A 13,989-nucleotide genomic window follows, 5' to 3' on the forward strand; every position below is an offset into this window, starting at 1 on the left:
TTGTACAGCATTTGCATTCTCTGTCTTGAAATTATGGATCATGAAACATTGCCAATAAGTGTGCATAGTGACCATACACTACACAAAGATGCTTAACTTTTGAACATTCACCTATTTAAACAAGCTGCTTACCAACTGTTTTCATATTAGATATGAGAAAGTACATAAATGTGTTTACAGCTATTTTTTTATATATTAATTTTACATAATATTGATAGACACAAGGCAACTTAAGACAATTATACCGCAGTATTAGACAGTATTAGTATCTAATGTCAGTGGATCATTGCCTAGATGTGCTCTTCTCAGGTTGTCCAACCCATGCCATACATTGCTATAGTTACCAATAACATGCACTTTACACACACAAAGGGGCTGATTTACTAACCCACGAATCCGACCCGAATTGGAAAAGTTCCGACTTGAAAACGAATATTTTGCGACTTTTTCGTATGTTTTGCGATTTTTTCGGATTCTGTACGAATTTTTCGGATCCAATACGATTTTTGTGTAAAAACGCGAGTTTTTCGTATCCATTACAAAAGTTGCGTAAAAAGTTGCGCATTTTGCGTAGCGTTAAAACTTACGCGAAAAGTTGCGCATTTTTCGTAGCGTTAAAACTTAACGCTACGAAAAATGCGCAACTTTTCGCGTAAGTTTTAACGCTACGCAAAATGCGCAACTTTTTACGCAACTTTCGTAATGGATAGGAAAACTCGCGTTTTTACGCAAAAATCGTATTGGATCCGAAAAATTCGTAAAGAATCCGAAAAAATCGCAAAACATACGAAAAAATCGCAAAGTACCGATCATTACGAAAAAAACGCAATCGGACTCCATTCGACCCGTTCGTGGGTAAGTAAATCAGCCCCATAGTAAATTAAACCCTATAGAAACTGCTGTTCTGCGGATGCACAAACCTGGTAAAAGATCTTTCCTGATGGCAAAAACATACCTAGATAATGGACTATGCTTCAATATTAATTCACAATATATATTAAATCATTAAATGCCAAAAATAGGTACAGAATTGAATGTGCACGATTCACTAAGGTATTCACACGAATCACAAAATCCGATTATTTCTGATGATTGAAAATGTCACAAAAAATCTTTTTGTTTCAATACGAAAATTTCGTACTTACGATCCGAAAATTCCGAAATTTTCGTATTAAAACGCCCATATACATACTGGCGATCCGATAGTCATGAAATTTGGGAAGCTTTCCATAGGACTCAATGGCACTCTGCAGCTCCAACTGGCCAAAAGAAAGTCATGATACTGAAGCTTGAATGAATTTCAGAACTTTTGTACTCGTTGCGACATACGATTTTGTCGCACATATTGTCGCGCAAAAATACGAAAAAGTTGCGAAAAATATGCACATTTCTATTCATAACCAATAGTACATTGATAAATGGGCCCCATAGTCTTATAAAAAAAAACAACAGGGTAGGCACTGACAAAGTTGCACACAGTGGCTGCACTCATACCAGTGAATGTCCTCCCTGCTAAAACATTCATTGTCACAAACATCCTGGGGCTAATGATGGTGCCCAAGATAATAGTAACCCCACTGATGTGGTGGTACATTTCAGTTTCATAGCTGTGCTCCTGGGTGCTCATTCCTGTTCTGGTGAAACCTTTTGACCGCAGAAAGCAGGTTTTCTTCATCAGCTGCTTCTTTTTGACCTCACTGTCAAAGCTTCACTGTGTTCCGAAACGTTGGGGTTTTCTTAATCCACACGTGTCTGCTTTTTCTGTATATTGCATTTTGTCCAACTGGTGGTATGTATATTATGCATTGTAATTGTATTTACTGTTCTGTGAATTTTTTCCATATAAAGAGCATTATATGTTAAACATACCATTTGCTGCCTTTAGTGGTTAGTAGGTGTGCATTGAGTAATTGATTGATTTCTGCAATTGAATTCTGTATTGCCTGCTCTGCTACCTGAGCCTTATTATATAAATGGCTTTGTTCCTATATGATCATTATCTATTTAGGGTTTTATCAATCTCCTTTTTCCTGGAGGACCAGTGTGACTCCTGTCTACTGTGCAGGGGTGCAAGTAGGCAATTCTGCCAGTGTCTGGGAGCAATGCAATGGCACAGACACATACTCACTTCCCATTGTCCCAAAAATAATGAAAGAAAAACAATACCTAGATTCACCTAGATTTTTTTTCTGGTTATAGATTCCCTTTAGCTATTCAGGCTGAGAACTGCTTTGAAATTCCGCACTAATATATATATACTTTGACTGCAAGGCATAATTTTAAACAGTAGCATATATGCAAGCACTTTTAAAGTTGTATTTCAATGAAATCTATCAGCTGGATATTAATGTAACCTCAATGGTACCATATAAACCAAATGCTGTAGTTTTACGATTGCCATAATTGTGCTAGCTATTTATAGGTTTAATAGATTTTGATTTAATTAGACCAATGAAGCCACTGCTTTATGCAAGTTAATTAGGTTAGCTTTCTCTGAAGCACCACATTTACAATGCATATTGTTCAGTACTGAAAGGCAGGCATTAATTTTACTAGCTCTTTATAGGTTTAATATGGAATTAATTATCTCCAAATAGCAATTGTTTTAATACAACTTATTTTGGATTGTGTTCTCTGATTACCAGATATATTTTACTTATTTCTGTACTACCATGAATGTCAAAACGTTATTAAGTCTTTATAGGATGTATTATAGATTGCAATTTAATTAGCTCAGCAAATCAACTGTGTTTCTATGATAAATTTAGTTAGTTAGTGTTCCATGCATCACCACATTTTATATCATTAATATTTTTAGCATATCATTTTAGATAATGCACTTTAGAGTGGTGATGTTGATTCAACCCCCATTGTAAGCTTACTATTTTGTGGCAAATATGAATGATACCCAGGGAATATGTGCATAGCACAAACTTATTTTGTAGTTTATATTATGGAAACTATAGGAAAATCTGTAATTAGGAGCTGAACACTTTCTCTGTCATATAATCCTCACCAATGGAGGTTCCTTTTTCACAGTGAAATACCTTTTATCCCTTGAAGTTAAAACTACCAACACTCTCAAGGGAATAGATAAGAAAGTTTATAGTGTGTCCTGTACACTTACCCATTATAACTTGGCTCCCCTAGCTTCAATGATATACTCCACTGACCTTATTAATATGATTATCATTTTGGACTTTTCTCTGCATAGTGTTCATTTTTTGGAAATGGGGAACAGAAGCTAGGGTGAATATCACAGATGGGCTTTAGAAGAGGCAGGATTAAATTTGTTCTTCAATGACTATATACCCGTTTTAACAAATAATTTTTCCCAGCTCCAGGTGATAACACCTGTGGGGTGTTATGGCTGCAAGTGCACTGTGCAAAGTGCAATTATGCATGCACTTTCTGACACAATTTTGAATATTTGGGATTTTGTATTTTCTGGCACACCATGCATACTTATGCAGTCTTTTTTGGGTCCCAGCATTATTAGATGAACTAGCGTGCGACTAGCGACAAAAGGTAGGACGCATAAGTCAGCACTGAGTGTAAGTATGCAAAAGTGCAAAAAGTAGAGTGTTTGGATAAACCTTCAACAAATAGTATTAATTCAAACAACTAAATGACTGTTTTGATATACAGTAATGTGCAGAAAAATATAAGACCAGAATACTAACCCCAGTGTTTTCCTGTATCCACTGATTTCCAAAATAACTATATACAAAATAGTAACAAAAAGTAACAGAACCATTTTTGGGAAGGAAGAAATACGTAAAAATATTGCCAAGCTTAATGTCCCCACAACACAGCTTAAAAAAGTATAGTGAGCTGTGTCACATGGGCGTTCATTCATTGTTTTATTTTCTCCCTTTGGAGTGATGATCACAATGGAACTGCTGTTGTTTGATCTCCATATCCAAGGCATGCAGCCAACCTGAAAAAATAAGAAACAATAATCCATAGGAGGCCTTTTTGGGATTACTCTAAATGCATTATCATAGATTTATTTTTCAAAATCTAAAAAAAAGAATTACGTGGACAAGTCAATGCACAAGACTGCTGTGTGCTGCTCTGTGAAAGCACTGAACTCATGAATTCATGGTTACGTTTGTTGAACAACTACTAATTGTTCTTTGTTTATGGAATGAGGCAGAAATGCTAACAAATAAATTTGCTGATGAAAAACGTGTTCCAGTTAAAGAAAGCACCTGATATCATCAATGTTATGTAATTCAAAGTTGTTCCACTTTATCAAGAGGCCAATGTGTATTAAAACAATGCTGGTGAAAATGAAAAAAGTAGTCATATATTGTCATTATCTATCATAACCCCATTTATGTAAAGTTACAGTGAACTGTGCATTCATATTTAGGTGTCTTTCAGCACAATTTATTGTACAGTCTACTCACTGCAAACCATCTGTTGATCTAAAGACAACTGAGTAATTTTATCAGTGCCTTGCTTCTGACCACTGCTTTTGTCTTGATATCATGCATCATGCCAGTGATAAGGTTAAGCTGTATCTACTCCATGGACATGTTTACCTTTACTAGATTTACCCTTCAATATTTTTTCATATAAATCATATATGAAAAAATACAGACAATAAATGTTCACCATTTTAGGCTATATACCATGTTCTGTAGTGTATATAGCAGATTCCCAGGCCTGAATGCCAACTCATATAAGTGGTTTTAAGTGAAACACTGTAAGGGCAATGCAGCCATCAAGCACTATTGCAAACTCTCCTTGCTTTACATGGTCATTTACATTGGTCTTGATCTGAACAAAATAAAAACTAAATCAAAACAAAATCTAACCTTAACAACCCATCAGACATGCAAATAAGCAAAAAAAGAAGGGTCTTATGCAGCATTACATAATGTATAGGGAGCCTATACAGCATCTGATGTAATCCACTTCATGAACCATCACCGATAGTCGAAACCCCTTACACTGGAGAAAGAGTGTGGATCTGTCAATAGCTATAAATGTCAAATTTCAAAACAATACATTGCATTGGGTGGGCTCTCAGCCTGCATATAAATGCAGGGCAAGAAATAGCCAATCCGCTTTTCTTAGCCTGGTCAGGTGTCTGCACTTACAGGCACTGCAGACAGTATTTTTCTATCTAGTACATAAACATTTTTAACTTTTATTGTATTGTATTTATAAAGCAGGACTCTTTTTTACTTTTTTTAACAACCAACACTAATTTAGTCTCAGGTCCTTTTTTTCAATGCTGCTTTAAATTTATTTCCATAATTTGCCACAACAAATATGCGAATACCCACTGTGTCAATTATTGCTTGATCGCTTGGATAGAGGATATAAAATGCATGCCATAGCCCTAGGTTTATACAATTTTTTTGTTTGAGATAGAAAGCCCTACAAATAAATGTTAAGACATATTTATATATAGTAGAATGCTTTCTAATTGTTACAGTAATAGCAAACATGCATGATTACATTGGGCCATTCAATTTAATAAGAAACCCTTCCTCTAGATCGAGATGCAGTATTCCAGGCGATAACCTGCTATGTTTTTCAGTGTTACTGGCCCTTTAAGCTAATACTTTTATCAAATTCAAAATTAAGCCTTGCATGAAAAAACAAAAGTTAAAGATCCATAAAATTGTTGATAGAAAACAAATCTAGCAAATCTAGAAAACAAATTGTTGATAGAAAACAAATCTAGCAAGTTGATCATAAATGAATTCCACTGGTCAAGCAGAAACTGCTTTACAACTATAAATATTAAAACTGTGGCTGTAACTGGGATGGTATAATTAAGTAGACACTTCTTAAAGGAACAGTAACACCAAAAAATGAAAGAGCTTTAAAGTAATAAAAATATAATACTGTTGCCCTGCACTGGTAAAACTGGTGTGTTTGCTACAGTAACACTACTATAATTTATATAATAAGCTGCTGTGTAGCCACGGGGGCAGCCATTCAAGCTGGAAAAAAGGAGAAAAGGCACAGGTTACATAGCAGATAACAGATAAGTTCTGTAGAATACAATAGTGTTTTATCTGTTATCTGCTATGTGCCTGTGCCTTTTCTTTGAATGGCTGCCCCCATGGCTACATAGCAGCTTATTTATATAAATTATAGTAGACTTTCTGAAGTAAACACACAACTTTTACCAGTGCAGGGCAGCAGCACATTATATTTTAGTTACTTTTATACACTTTCATTTTTTGGTGTTACTGTCCCTTTAATCATACTGTGCATGAAGAAATACACACTAACTGAACACAAAGTACTGGTGCATTCTGAACCTGTATCATCTTATGTAAAAAGATACATAGATAGATACATAGAAGAAGCCACTCGCATGAGAAAAACTCAGAAAAGTCCAGTTGTTTTAGACTTAATTCTACTAGATACTGTATATCATGACCTAAATGAATGAGAATCTTCATAGACAACTTAAAAGGCACCATAATACAAAGGAAGTGTTGTACAAAAACAAAACAAAAATAATATCTACATAGTTTTGGAGTTGTATTTCTGATATTTAAAATTGCAAGGTCTGAATAAGTTTAGTAAACCTAAACAACCAATCCACAGGTGGTATTTAATGGTCACCTGTTTTAAAGTAAACATATAGTAGGATGCTGTAAGCTGCTAACTGTTATTGTGTAACCATTACATATAAAGACATGTTTAATTAAGGGTATAAAGCTATTTTTATAAAATAGTCATTAAATCAATGCTTCTCAATTGTGTTACTATTCTGAAACATGCATTTACATTTCAAATACAACAACAACAATTTATTAACTCACCACACATCCTTGGGCAACAGAGTAAATTAATATTACTATGAATATACACAAAATGGTTCGAATCTGAATTGTGAGGCACCCTGGAAAGCACTGAAAAAGAACAGTAAATAATTAAAAGTAGGCTTGAGATACATAAAATCTTTGACTATATGTACACCATATATACAGTACATGTTACTGTGCTCTTCATGCTGTAAGAGCAAAAGTTCATATATATCAAACAAAGCAAGTAGCCTCTGACAATACACACATGCAGAGAGAAAGTCTATGTATGTATTGGGGCTGATACAGATCATTTAGGATCCAGAGCATTAAAGGCACTATTTTATTCAGCTAGATTTGGTAAGGCTTCTATGTGCTATACAGCAAGTATCATACATTGTTTCATTGCAACTTGCCATATTTTAAAGCAGAATTGCAAGCCTTTGTGGAGATTTTAGGATCCCAGTATAATTATTGTATGTACCAATGGTACAGCCTATTAGACACTTATTATTAATAATACTACCCACCATATAATAAAAGACACAACATTTGGCCAGTAGAAGTAACCCATTGTAAACAAGATTTTTGCTTTTAAACAGGTGATCACTAAATTGTACCCCTGATTGGTTGCTATGTGTTACTGCTCCCGGGCAAACTTAGTTCCTTTTATTACATAACCTCCTAAATGTGTAGTTCCATTACAGGTGCCAGGTGGTAAGGTTCCAGGTGAGAATAATTCTGATCAATTACATTGGTTTGCAGGAATGTACAGATTTACTGTAGACACACTATCCAGACTGGATTCATATTTTTTCTTCTGGAGATTAAATAGTAATTTATAAAGGTAAAGTCCACAAGTTTAATTTTGGACTACATAGTTACATAGTTACATAGGGTTGAAAAAAGACCAGTGTCCATCAAGTTCAACCCATCCAAGTAAAACCAGCACACCTAACCCACACCTACCAATCTTTACACTCACATACATAAACTATAAATACAACCACTAGTACTAACTGTAGATATTAGTATCACAATAGCCTTGGATATTCTGATTGATCAAGAACTCATCCAGGCCCCTCTTAAAGGCATTAACAGAACCTGCCATTACCACATCACTAGGAAGGGCACTACAGTACTACAGTACTGTGTAGTGTCAGCAAACTTGATAAAATCTGCAAGTAAGACAAAAATCTGTGAAACCATGCCTTACAGGAGACAACTTATAACCTAAATTTTAACCCTCTGAGGGGATATAATACCTAGGGAATACTTATAGACAGTTTAGTCAGCCTTGGAAATTGGCTACCATAAGTGTTATTTGCTTTTGACAATCTCAACGCTAGGCCAATTACATTTTTCCAGTGTAACATTACCCTTATTAGTTTGCATTGTCTGTGTGTATCTGTTTATGTCCGTACCCTATTTCACTATCTTTTTAGAAAAGGTACATCCTTCAATATGTTATATGAATTTATAAAAGAAGCCCATCTGTGGGTTACATTTACCTGCACTCGTGTGACATGTAGATACATGATACAAGCCACTAGGAAGCATAAGCAGAACACCAGGAGAATGAGGACGATAGTACTTCTGGAAATAAAAATAAACTAGTTTATATCAACATTTATATTTTCAGAAATGTTCACTATGACAGTCTATTAACAAACTGAGTATGGCTTCTGAGAATTAAATTTCATTTGCACCTGAAAATCTCTACTAGCGGATGGATCTTTAATGTGAAGAACTAAAGTATTAATTTGCCCTTAATTATTCATTAATTGTACAATTTAAGCACTCTGTCTTGGAGTGATACTAAACTTCACCATGACAAACTAAACACAGTTTCAAAGATAAAGAAATAGATTTTAAAGGACATGTAAAGCCTATTTCACTTGTCGGTGCTCCTGTTAAAATAAATTTGCACCTGCCTGAGCCATTTTGCTTACCTTCTGACTGGTGTCACAGGCGTCTCTTGTGACAAACCCTGTTTGCGCATGTGCAGTGGAGTAAACCTGCAGGATCTACTCTACTACACATTCACAGAACTCCAAACACCAAAGGGATGAAGAGCTCAGGTACGGAGGTGCCGGCTTAGGTAGCTTTTCCATCGGCCAGTGCATCTATTGCTATCTATTTCACTGGGGGGTGCCTAACATTTGGCTTTACATGTCCTTTAATTTGTTTTCAAACATACAAATTAAAATTAAATGTGTGTGAGTATATACTGTATATATATAGTGCACAAAGCCTTGAATATTCTGTAAATTATAATGGAGCTTAGTGATTTGTGTAAATTAATAAAATCATGTACACCCTGTTGTGAAATATGAGGATATTAGAAGTCACTTAAAAGTTCCGTTACCTGTGTAAAAGTATTCTGCCTTTAGCCTCCTGCTTTTACAATCTATATGGTCTGGGAAGTCCTTGGAGACTTCTAATATCCTTATAACAGTAAGGTGTACAATATTACCTATATATCTACTGTATAAACATATAAACATTTTAAAATGTTAACATAAAAGTCACCATGTTCTAATAACACTCCTACAGGAATCCTGACATCTGCAAATGTTTTTTTACAGCCATACAGACCTTCATTAGTTGCCTACATACTTATGTTGCTTCTATTATGTAAATTAAATTGTGTGTGTCTGTCAAAAATCACATTTTCTTCCTGTTTTCTTTGTAAATTTGTCTGATACTTCTGTTAACTATAATTAATTGTGTATGTCTATCTAAACACGTTTTTTTCATAGTTTTTGGCAAGTATTAAAAGAAACCATCATAAACAGGATATCATGTTGTTGGAAACATTCAAGGTAATGAAACAGATTAATACAAGAAAATAATGATTTACCATACATTTGAGGAAAGATTATTAAATCAGAGCTTGTTTACAATAGAAAAAAAGGCACTTTAGAGGGTATTTAAAAATGCACTGCACATACAATAAGGGTCATTACAAATGGAATAATTAATATTAAAAGCTGTACTATGAAATGTGAAGGTTTATCAAATAAGGAGAACAATGAACAGACCACCAATGGGCACAAAATTACAAAAAAATTTTTTTGTTCAGCCTAGAAAGTGGTCAGGGTAGTGTAAATGAACCAAAAACAAAATGTGAATCACTCTCTTTGTTTAATTCTACAAATTCTACAACGACAGACTAAAAGGCTGGCAGTTTGCCCTACTCCATGCTACTTGTCTTTTTTCAGAAATACCAGTTAAATGCAGGTGGCGAGCAGTTTACCAAAATGACCAGTCACAGAACTGCACTAAAAAACTGTTACCCTGTTATTAGTGTTAGTTTTTGTACAATTTTTGGGTTACAACAGAACTACTTACTGTGGAAATATCAAAAGGTAGACAAGGCCAAATAAGGCAGCTAAAATTAAAGAAAGGACCACTGCACTGGTGAAGTATTCATCATGAAGCTGGTGGTACTGTAAGAGAAAACAATTTTCAACATATTTACTTTAGATGATGACCAAAAGACATTTTAAGAATATCACTGAGTATTTTAGCAGGTGTTTTTTTTTTTTTAGCAGTCTATGGGAAATACGGAGACTTACTTAAGGTTATAGTAAGCCTACATGTTTAACATCTCCTATGTGTGTCTATAGGTTCTATACAATGTCTTTGTCAAATACTGAATATATATCTAATGAATACATCTCCCCCACAGCCAGGGTGCACATTATATGCACTGGTCAGTTGATAACTGAGTAATTGCAATAAGTGTTTCTCAAAAGTCCAAATAAATTCTCTATGGTCCAAAAATACCAATAATTTCTAGGGTTTATGCAATACACCAAAGAGCATCTCAGACTCAGAACTGAGAAGGAAGCAGTGATGCACAGTGTGAATTTGTTTTAATTGCCCCCTCTTTGAATAAGACAACTGTAACAAATGATGAATTAGGAATACATTTGTTTATTTACTGCCAACACAGAGCAATGTTTCTGTCCTACATATTGGCAATCAGGTTAGATAAATTACCTACAATCAGAAAATAGCTGGGCAGCACTGCCTACAATATGCATAAATAATCTAAAATTGCCTGGCAGCCTCAGTAATAGAGATGTAGCGAACCTCACAAAAAAAGTTCGCGAACCCGTTTGCGAACTTCTCCCAAAAAGTGCGAACTTTTGCGAACTTTGCGAACCCCATAGACTTCAATGGGAAGGCGAACTTTAAAACCAAGAAAAGCCATTTCTGGCCAGAAAACTGATTTTAAAGTTGTTTAAAGGGTGCCACGACCTGGGCAGGGGCATGCAGGAGGGGGATCAAGGGCAAAAATTTCTCTGAAAAATACGTTGTTGACACAGTGTTGCGTTTTGTGCTGGAAAGGGCAGAAATCACACTACATTTCAAAACTTGTGTAATAAACTGCTTTATAACGTCTGGCATCTACATAAATTACAGTAGCAAAGTAAAAAAACACAAATAAAAAAAAATGACGTGAATGTGTGGTTGGTGCTTAGCGCACTACTATGAGCAGCACACCTGTCTCCAACACACAGATGGAGCTGCAGTACACAATGAAAAGAAGAGTAACAGTAATCAGAAAATAAAAGCAGTCCTTACAAGGACTATTGGGTTACAGCAGATGATCAGCAGGACAGCTGCCCCCAGCAGCTACAAACAGAGCAGTAGAAAGTAGATTACTAGTCAGCAAAGCTACCTAAACTGTCCCTCAAACCCCTGCACAGCTCTCTCCCTATGCTAACTCATCAAGCACACACAGGCAGAATGTAAAATGGCTGCTGGGCTTCGGTTTATATATGGAAGGGAGTGGTCCGGGGGTGGTCCAGGAGGGAGAGCTGCCTGATTGGCTGCCATGTATCTGCTGGCTCTGGGGTGAGAGGTCATAATTTGGCTCCAGCTAAGGCGAACCCAAAATTGCGAACTTCGCTAAAAGTTCGCGAACTTGCGAACACCCGATTTTCGTGCGAATTAGTTCTCCGGCGAACAGTTCGCTACATCTCTACTCAGTAACACTCCTTGGTAGAACTTGAACTGTTTTTGCAACCTAAGCTTTTTGTAATTTGCTACTAGAGCATTGGAGATACATTTCCTAGAAATACTTATACCATGGTATATTCTTTGCAGACTCCATGCTTGAGCTTTTTTTACTGGGTTCTTGCTTACTCATGACTTCTGTCTAATCTAACCTCTCTTCTCTGTAGAGAAAGAATAACTTTCTCTAAATCATAGAGATTTACAAAAATTCAGTATAGTCCAGAATTTCTGATCTGATATGATTTGTGGCAGGGATCTAATTAGCACCAATTTGATATATAACACAGAAAAGTTTTTCTAATTTCGAAAATTCATAACTACTACTTACATATTAGCAGTAACTACTACACCCTGGCAAAAATAATCTTTTACAAATACACTGTACATCATTCTAAAAATGCATATTGTTTGTGTGAGAGTGAATTTGTACTTGCAAGTTCCAATAAGTACATCTAAGTTCCTGTCATTGCTTGTGCCTATGGTTGCGAGAGTACATCTATGTCCTTGTGTGTGCTTCAGTGTGAGATTGTGCAGTGTGTACAAGCATGCATAAGTACTAGTCATTGAGTAAGAATCACTGCTTGTGTGAGTGATGGGCTCAATCTCTTCACTACCTTTAAAGAAAGAATAACAGTTATTTTTGCAGTTACTGCCTATTTTTAATGCAGAATATTGATGCTGATATTGATGTTAATATTCTTTAGTTTTTTTATGCAGGCAAACATTTAATTATAGTAACTATAACTTAGTTACCTTCTGTTCACGTTCAATGTGTTTATATTTTAAAGTTATAAAATTCAAGTCTGACATTTCAGAGTCAGTTTGCCGTGCCTCTATCAAACGGCCAATATAACGATTTACACGGGTTCCTGGAGTATTGTGTATTACATTTGTAGAAAAAGATGAACGGTTCCTGAGTTTTTCTGAGGCTGTCCGCAAAGCTCTCCTCTGTATTAAAAAATAAAAACAAAATAAGCACAATTTTAAAAGACAGTTAATAGCACTCAGGTAATCTTAATTATTTCAGTTCTATCTCTGTGGCATTCAGCTTTTCCAAACAGACCCTATATTATGGGGCTGATTTATAAACTATCAGACTGAAAAAACCAGAAGGATTAATATTTTTTCCATTTAAAGGGGACCTGTCACCTTAAGACATAGTTCCAAATTATTTTCTATTATGTCAGTCATTAACTTTACTTTAAATCGTGTTTCCTTCAGTATTGGAATTAACAATCATAGCATGCATGCAGGTGCCATTTTGTTGAGGAGGAGGAATGGCAAAAAAAGAACAGGAGAGATCTAATTTTACCTGAAAGTGGTTTGATGAGTGTTCTATGACCAAGATTGTTTTATAAGTAGAAGCACAGTTGGAAAGATACACTTTCACTGATTGTAGTTAATTGGTTCATAGTTATACTGTTTACACTGAGTTATTTGAGTTTTTGCTTAAATATACTAGTGACTGAGGAAAACACTGCAATCATGGAAAAAAGTTTCATTAGTTTTGACTCAATTTAGTTTTATGTCTTTTTTTTTTTGGAACTAATTTGAAAATGTATACATTGGTCTTCAGGTAACATTGCTCATTGTCATTCCCCTTGGGTCTGGTTTTGTAGATTTGTGCATATAAAAAACAAGGTAAATACTGGCCTACATACATCCACTGTTCTTGAAGCTTCAGAGAGCAGATGAAAAGTTTCAATATTAGAAACTCCCAATTATATCTCAATACTAATGAAAAGGGTATGATTTTTAAAGATAGTCAAACAAATTTAGAGACAATTCACAGTAGGTAAGATCTAGTACTGTCAGGCTCAGGTTCTCTACCTGAGACATATGATAGAACACTGATGTTAAATCCTTCATTTTACCACAGCAAGTTACATATTCTAACACATTTTCTAATGAGCTTTTATTGAGGGTATGCTATTGATGAAGTTACATGATGGAAAAAGTGTAATATTTTTCAGTAAACTATTCTTTATTTTACCTTTACTTATACATTGAATGCAAAAGCTAAAAGTAAAAGGAGTACTGTCTACCACACCTCTAAATAATTTTATTAAGCTAATTGTGTCCTATAATATGTTTATCATAAAAAATATAGGCATTTCATATGTCTAACACAGTTATTTAAACCTTCTCTATAGGAAATGTATATAATCTAAAGGAA

General features: G+C 35.1%; 1 protein-coding gene across 1 annotated transcript in view; it reads right to left on the minus strand.

The window, feature by feature from the left end:
* Positions 1-13,989, minus strand: part of adcy1 (adenylate cyclase 1 (brain)) — a 97,674-nt gene that overhangs the window by 14,728 nt on the left and 68,957 nt on the right. The window contains exons 9-13 of the mRNA XM_002933415.5: positions 12,567-12,761; positions 10,137-10,234; positions 8,294-8,378; positions 6,801-6,890; positions 3,684-3,940 (exon numbers count right to left, since the gene is read on the minus strand). Of these exons, the coding sequence (XP_002933461.1) occupies positions 3,684-3,940; positions 6,801-6,890; positions 8,294-8,378; positions 10,137-10,234; positions 12,567-12,761 (725 nt within the window). The remainder of the gene's footprint in view (positions 1-3,683; positions 3,941-6,800; positions 6,891-8,293; positions 8,379-10,136; positions 10,235-12,566; positions 12,762-13,989) is intronic.

Source organism: Xenopus tropicalis, chromosome 6 (assembly GCF_000004195.4).
Source record: "Xenopus tropicalis strain Nigerian chromosome 6, UCB_Xtro_10.0, whole genome shotgun sequence".
Taxonomy (NCBI): domain Eukaryota; kingdom Metazoa; phylum Chordata; class Amphibia; order Anura; family Pipidae; genus Xenopus; species Xenopus tropicalis.